Source organism: Lepisosteus oculatus, chromosome 25 (genome assembly GCF_040954835.1).
Source record: "Lepisosteus oculatus isolate fLepOcu1 chromosome 25, fLepOcu1.hap2, whole genome shotgun sequence".
Taxonomy (NCBI): Eukaryota; Metazoa; Chordata; class Actinopteri; order Semionotiformes; family Lepisosteidae; genus Lepisosteus; species Lepisosteus oculatus.
In genome coordinates this window covers 11,910,457-11,918,282 of record NC_090720.1, presented here as the reverse complement: position 1 = coordinate 11,918,282, position 7,826 = coordinate 11,910,457, and the positions used below count along the sequence as shown (strand labels likewise).

The following is a 7,826-nucleotide window of genomic DNA, read 5'->3' as shown; positions in this document are numbered from 1 at the left end:
AAATTACAGACAGCTGAGCTTTCATCATAAACTCCTTTAAAAAAGTTGAATTCACGTTTTAGCCTTCAAGAACCAGGGCTTGGTTTATTAAATGCCAATCTTTAGAAAGAGGTAACCCAGAAAGCTAAGTGCACTCAGGCTCTGCAGGACCGGAATTGGACACTGGTAGTCAACAAGACAAAAGAGAGACAAGCAGAAAACATACACCCTTCAAATATTTTATTGACGCACTTCTCATTTTAAATTATTTAGTATTAATAATTTACTAAATGTAACTACATGCATGTAACTACTAAACTGTTTTAGTTAACAATAGGCTCTTCCTTTATTGCCACTTTCGAAACTGAAGCTCCAGTCCATGTCCCAGTGATAGTGGTCTGGTGTCCGAAGACAGTGAGCACCTTCGCTGTGTAAGGAACATCAATGATCCCCTTCTGGACTACAGCCTTGAATCTCACAGCCTCCCCAGGGGGCACTGTAGCATTCAGGCTGGATGTATTAACAATCTGCAATGAAAGAAGCAAAAGCCATTGGCTGGGGTCTCTGCTTTCAGAAAACAGTGGACAAATACAGCATTCAAAACCAGTAAGCTAAAGCAGTTCACTGGTAATGGCAATAAAAAAAACAAAGGAAGAGGTAAAGGTTTATTCCACGCTGAAAGGGAAAGAAAAGAGACCGTGTTTCATCTGTAGAGCCTTTTTCAGATGTGCTTGAACTTAATAAAAAAACAAGGCAATTTAAGGAGTTAAGTTGTAGTTAAAATATGCATAACAACAGTGTTCTAGTATCACAGTCACCATGTTAGTCAAGTGCCCTGTTTTCTTCTTCCATTCCACATATACAAAACAGCGATGTCTTGCTCAATTTCTTTGAGTAACAGCCCAGGGGGCTTAAAGGCACCATTCATCTTCAATAGCTTAATCCAGTACTGGGAACATACTGTACCTCTTTCCTTTCTGTCTCTGTAAAACTCCAGTTGTGAGTAGTACTGGCATTAATAGAGACTGTGGTTTCATTCGCAGCCAACAATGGGATTCCAGCTTTAAAGGTTGTTGATGCTCCAACTTCCACAGTAAATCCATGAGAATGGGTGAAAGAGCTTTCCAGGGTAACAGTTTCAGAAAACCTGAAAAAAAATCACATTTTATTTTACAACTTCTTGTTTCAAAGCTGCAGACTGTATCAACCTGGCTGCACCACACTGGGAGAAGGAGAACTTGTGTAAGTACTCGCCTGACATACCAGCCGGGTGAATTTCATGAGCTTCAGAGATAGTGAAGATGGCAAGAGAGGGTTTTCTCATGTTGTTACTGCTTGCTCAAATTGTGGCTGACTAAAGGCTACCCAAACCTGCTGACACTCTCCAGGTGTGGAACCTCCCAGACACAGACAGCTGATGGTGCATCTGCAATTTCCCTCACGGGATCAATAAACTATCTATCTATCTAAGTAAAGCCATTGACCATGAGAAGAACATGCAAAATCCTCACGGAGGAGGACTGGACTAGAGTCAAACTCAGGATTCAACAGTTTCGAAGTAGTTTCTTTGCAAGTTTTTGGCTGTTCTTTTGCAATGTTAGTAATTTTTGTATCTTCTGCTGGTGTTCCTTCATCTTTTCTGTCACATATTCTAATTCTCCTCAAGCCCGAAAATACCCTCATGACATCATCATTAAATTCAGCATATATAGAGTGGACAGGAAGGTAAGTTGGTAGTTTTTCAAATGTATTGCAGTACATTGATGATGATGAAGATAATAATTACAAGTAACAAGGACTCCCCTCCACTACCATCAATGAGTAGCTCTGCCAGAGTGCACCAATACACTCATCACACAGCAGCTCTCAATGGGGAGGAGAACAGAGAGTTGAAGCCAATTCATAGATGGAGATTACTGGGAGACCATGATTGTTAAATTCCAATCTAAAATTTGTCCAGGACACCATGGTAACACCCCTACACTTTTTGAGAATCACCCTGTTATTTGTAATGACCACAGAGAGTCAGGGCATCGGTTTTATGTCTCATCCGTCTCACATTATAATGTCCCCGTCACTATACTGGGGCATTAGGACCCACCCAGACTGCAGGGTGGGCACCCCCCACTGGTCCCACTAAAACCTCTTCCTGCAGCATTCTTAGCTTTCTCTGGAGGTCTCCCATACAGGCTCACACCTGCCAGTTGTGTTGCAGTGTGGTGATTCTTCTTAACCACTTCTATAACATTTTTAAAATTGTTTAAAGTCAAATTGAGAGTCAAGTGATTTACTGACAGGTTATAGTTGAACATATATGTAGAAATGAATCTAAAGGTAGATTTTTCATTTAATAATATCTCAAAATAAATTTTCAGACATCATTAAATTCAAATTTTGTTACCTTTAAACATCTTTGTGTTAAATTTGCCAAATGATTACCAGCAGTCCTACAATTTAAGTTTTAGATCTATTGGCAGTGTATTTTGTGTGTATTTTTTGTAAATATTGTGTATTTTGTGATATACAGAAAAATGAAAATACAACTTAGAATGCAGCACTTACTCGAAAGTTGCAGTGTAAGGAACAGAGCCGGTAGAGTTGTCACAGTCATGTTGCCCAACTATCAGAGGCTCTTTTGAAAGAATCTTTGCATCTTTAACAGAAAAATCCAAACTTAAAATTTGACTTATGGTTTTATCTTGCGTGAGGGCAAGGATTGGGAATTGATTGTAGCCAGATCCAAGATTCTGTGCTCTTCCAATCCAATTATCACTGGCAATCCTGGGTGGTGGGGCAGTGTAGATCTTCCCTCCATTCTTGGAGACACACCACAGATTGCCATCAGGAGAGAAGGCCATGAAATGGGTAAGTTCTGTCCAGCCTCCAGTTCCAATAATCTCACTGTTTTTACTCCAGATGTAGTTCATATCATTCGGAGGGCTTCCTTTAAGCAGATTCCCTTCTGTGGTCACAGTGTACAGGATACCCGCAGGGTCAAAGAACAGAGAAGGGAAGCACCATCCTCCAGTTCCTATCTTCGTAGCAACCCTGTACATCCAGGACACGTACTCATTCTCAGGAGGGGGACCCCTGTACAGTTCACCACTCTTCATGACAACATAGAGTGTGCCGTTTGGATGGAAGAAGAGGGAATGAACTTGATCCCACCCAGACCTTCCTACACACCGAGCTTTCTGCTTCAGCCAGTTCTCATCTGGATTCGCTGGAGGAGACCCAGAATACAGCTGTGCATTACAGACTGCAAACATTGTTCCTTGAGGGCTGAAGGCGACGTGAGAGATGCCTTGCAGATTTCCCACATATTTCGAATATTCACTGAAGTTGTCATTGTAATTATTTGGGGGCAGTCCAATCTTGATACGCCCTGATCTTTCCATGGCAAACAGCACCATACCTTTCCAAAATAAAAAATAACTTTTATAATCAAATAGTGAACAAAATAACCAAATTCACCAACTTCAAATATCCTAATCTTTAAAAGACCATTATATAATAGTAATACATTTAATATAAAATCTAACTAATGAAAACAAAACAATAAGAAAAAAGGACAGATTGTAATGGTTTATTAGGATTTGGTGTCCTCCCAAAGTGGGAAAATAATTAATCAAAAAATTCAGTGAGAAACTTGAAATTGTTTTACATACAGTATTTATTATTCTAAGTGAACTGTTTAGAATCTAAATATTATCTGGCTGTAGAGCTCTTTCAGTTTTTTTCTTTTACATGACATGTTAAAAAATTCTGGAGCTTTGAAACCTTCAATCTTGACATTATAGAGTAATTCGTGTAGATCAGATTCAAGATTAATTTCTGAGTCATTGATATTGGAGTCTCAGCCTTTGAGCTCACTGTCATGTGAGTTGATGGTGCCCTGAGTGCCCACTTTATCCCTTCAGACAGCTCCTGTAGATTTGCAAATACAGTTTATCTGTGAAACAATGTCAGTTCTCTACATACTCACACATATTGTCTGCTGCTCCTGAAGTCTTAACCTGGTCAGACATGGTCTCTTTCTGAAGATGAGGTCAACTTTCTGTCTGTCTGCAAAACAGAATTCCATACACAAAATAACGTTATTTTTTATATATTTCTAACCCTGGCAGGTACTTACTACTTAGAAGTTTCCTAATACTCTAATAATGCATGTTACATCTACAGTACCACAAATATACAGTATGCCAAACTACCAACTGCATTCTGTGTTCATTTTCCCCTTGAGACTTTTATTCTGATACATCAAGCGGGTTGTGATAACATATAATTACTTTTCAAAATGTTTGAGCATTTACATTGCACTTGGAGGTTGTAACTTACAATATGTAAATGAACATTAAATACATTTTAATTAAATGTGTCTTGATTTCAGGCTATTAGGTCACAAAATGTCTTAGTTTGGAAACATTGTGTAACTGTATGTAAAATTCCTATTAGCACTGTATGTGTTGTGTACTGTATGTCCATATAATGTGACTTGATTATCAAACATGGCTTTGCCTGTATGTTTTTTCCAGATATCTATTTTAATAACCACAAAAGAGAATGTTCAGAATTCTCCCTTCTATGTACAGTACTAATAACTAAGCAAAACATTTAGGGAGCCCTAATAAACAAATTACAGATGCAGCCGTTCAGAGTGCTCGAGGTGTTATGTGGCCTATTATAACATCTGTTGTGGTATGCTGAAAGGTACAGTTCAACAACATTTTTTAGATTTTCACATAATCTGTTGTGGACTACATTACTCTCTAGAATTGCCAGGTGGCACAGTGAATTTATCTTAATGTGGCTTTCGCACAAATCCTATTTTAATCATAACAAATAAATGTTTATTAACCCATTAGTGCTTTCCTGCACTAATCATACTGTACGGTAACACTAACTGACATTTTTCATTTTTTAATTAAATGCAGTCACAGAATTATTCGTAATGAAATATAAATTAATAGTAATTAGAGAATGGACAATATATTGGTAGAATTGTACATGGTGGTTTTATATACTATTTGAAACAATAAGAAAATATATCTTATTTAAAACAAAAAAGAGGTTTTAATGATTTTAATGACTTTCAAAGAATGACTTACAGTACAGTATGTCACTTAATGAGCTAAATTAAAAACTATTAGTATTACTTTTTCCATTTTCTACAAAAGGTTCAATGAAGCTACAAGCTTTTCATTATCCATTACAGCAATAACAACACCAAGTGTTCATGGAAAACATGATAACTTTATGTCATTTTATAATGATCATAAATGTTAAATAGTTCAAACGAGCATGCCAGAACACTGCTTAAAGTTTTATAATGCAAATCAAATAATTAAATATATATTATCCAACCATCCTTTTTCTATAAACTGTCACGGCTAGCTGTGGAGAGAGACCGGTGAGAAGGGAGGACCCTATGTGTAGCGGCAGGAACGGAGCAAATAAGGGGGTTTGCTCCGGGCTCAAGGTATCGGGCGGAGTCGGAACGAGACATAAGACCTCAGGTAGTGGACTTGGGGCGACCTTGTGATGCAAGCCTCTCTACAACCAATCCCAATACCGAGCGAGGAGGAAAGGGAGTCCCGGAAATATATAGCCGCAGACAACAAGACAAACCAGAAGAACAAGTAAAGCAGAGAGAAACAAGGAACAGGACAGAGCAGGAGCGCCCTCTAGATGTGGAGGGCGTGACACTAACCTCTTTATTCAATACAGGGTTGCAGATATTATCCCAGCAGACAACCTGCACAAGGCAGGGTAAACCCTGGGTGGGATGCCAGTACATCACAGAGCACACACAGACACAAACATACAGGGCCAATATTTCCACAAGCCAATTAACCTGCAAGTATGTCTTGGAATTGTGGGAAGAAAACAGAGCACCTACAGGAAGCCAATGTAAACACAGTGAGAACGTAGAGTATAATCTCTACACAGATATCACCCCAGTCCAAAAGAAAACTCAGGACCCAGGACTCAGGAAATATTATGTGAATTTCAGTTTTTTATTCTGATGCATTTTTTATCAGGTATATTAAATAATATGAAAGTATGATATGTTGTTAGATGAGGATTTTCAAAAGCAAAAGTACTTTAATAAAAAGTGTTATGGAATAATTCCTAACAATAATAATTCCTTACAATTATATAGCGCTTTTCTGGACATTCCACTCAAAGCACTTTACAGGTAATGGGTACTCCTCACCACCTAGATGATGAGATGGCAGCCATAGTACACCAGTATGCTCCCCACATATCGTCTCTCAGTGGGGAGGAGAACAGAGTGATGAAGCCAATTCATAGATGGGGATTATTAGGAGGTCATGATGGGTAAAGGTCAAAGGGAAATTTGGCCAGGACAGCAGGGTAACACCCCTACTCTTTTTAATAACCACAGATAATCACTACCTCAGTTTTACATCTCGTTCAAAGCATGGTGCCTGTTTACAGTATAGTGTCCCCATCACTATACTGGGGCATTAGGTCCCACACAGACTGCAGGGTGAACACACCCTGCTGGCCCCACTAACACCTCTTCCAGCAGCAACCTTAGTTGTTCCCAGGAGTTCTCCCATCCAGGTCCTGACCAGGCTCAAACCTGCTGAGCTTCAGTGGGCTACCAGTTGTGAGTTGCAGGGTGATACGGCTGCTGGCTAAAAGTTGTGTGCTGAATTTTTATGGAAAATAAAAATTCAATATTGTTTGATGGCTATTGGAACTCTTATTCCACATCTGACATTAAAATATTGTAACGCTTACGGCCGACAGGCACTGTGTAAGAGCCGGCGTACCAGAGCAGGTGATGTCACCGCCCTTCCCCTTGATAGCAGGACTACAGCTACTGGGCTGTAGAGAGATCTCTCTTTAGCTCACCGGACTGGGTCGCTGCAGAGAGACGCGGGAGTCATGGGTTTCAGCCCCCGATGGTGGGGGGCCGACCTAATGCGGCAAGGGCGCCCGCCTGAGCCCCCGTTGCGTTACAATATGTTTGTACTGTATGTCTTTATATCTAAAGTTGAAAAGTGAAAATATAAAAAAATGTGCAATTTCTAATGTAAACAATGAATGACTGCTCAATCTAATTAAAGATTACTTTCACCTTTGATACATGTACAGTTAGGTGATTATTATTTAGTCAAGCAAGATGCAGTAGCACCATACATAGGATTGGTAACAGTAATGTACAACACTTGTCCTTGGGAATATTATGGTGTACAGCAGTATCAAACATTCACTAAAGTAAATGTACTGTAGGATTGTTATGATTCCCAGAAACATTGCCATGGGATGTCATGATATTCTTATGATATAGTATAGTAAAATATTCTGAAGGCAAATCACAACAGTTACAGTGATTATACAATTGTAAATTGGAGAAAATACTGTAAAACACTGTAATGATGACCTGTAACACATCAGCTATGAAATGAAACTTACCTTGGTTACACTCTGAAGAAAGCAGCTTTTGAATCACACTTGGTCCAGCAGGTACTGTATGAGTATCAAGGTAACGATTTCTTCAGTGCTTCCTCTCTGACTGTAAATGCCTGTCCTCAGCTTCATATTTATACATACAGTATAAAAGTAAAAACACCTTAAAACGTTTTGGATTGGATATTATCCTTCAACACTCCCCTTTCACATGCAGATATCATTTTTTTCTTGAAAACACATCAAAGACACATTTGCAGACAGAACAAGTTCTGTAAGTACAGTATATCGAAACTGTTTGCATTTTTTAATATTCCTGCTTTTATGTAACTGAAATTCATTTGTTTCCCCAAAATTTGATTTCCAAATTAAAACAGAAGTATTTCTTGAACTGCAGTAAAGAT

At 38.8% G+C, this 7,826-nt stretch overlaps 1 protein-coding gene across 1 annotated transcript; it reads right to left on the bottom strand.

Annotated features, from left to right (window-relative positions):
• Positions 1-204: 204 nt before the first annotated feature.
• Positions 205-7,540, bottom strand: LOC138225095 (uncharacterized). Its single transcript, XM_069183952.1, has 5 exons — positions 7,429-7,540; positions 3,965-4,044; positions 2,542-3,394; positions 946-1,126; positions 205-506 (listed from the first exon to the last, which is right to left on the bottom strand). The coding sequence occupies exons 2-5, from the start codon at positions 4,005-4,007 to the stop codon at positions 303-305; spliced, it is 1,281 nt and encodes a 426-aa protein (XP_069040053.1). The 5' UTR covers positions 4,008-4,044; positions 7,429-7,540; the 3' UTR covers positions 205-302.
• Positions 7,541-7,826: the final 286 nt, after the last annotated feature.

What these genes read in the sequence shown, in the direction of transcription:
- LOC138225095 (XM_069183952.1), bottom strand. Translation starts at nt 4,007, where the DNA reads ATGTCTGACCAGGTTAAGACTTCAGGAGCAGCAGACAATATGT. An exon ending in CCTTACACTGCAACTTTCGA is followed by an intron (nt 1,127 to 2,541) that starts GTAAGTGCTGCA and finishes ATTTTTTTTCAG; the next exon opens with GTTTTCTGAAACTGTTACCC. An exon ending in CAGAGACAGAAAGGAAAGAG is followed by an intron (nt 507 to 945) that starts GTACAGTATGTT and finishes CTTTCATTGCAG; the next exon opens with ATTGTTAATACATCCAGCCT.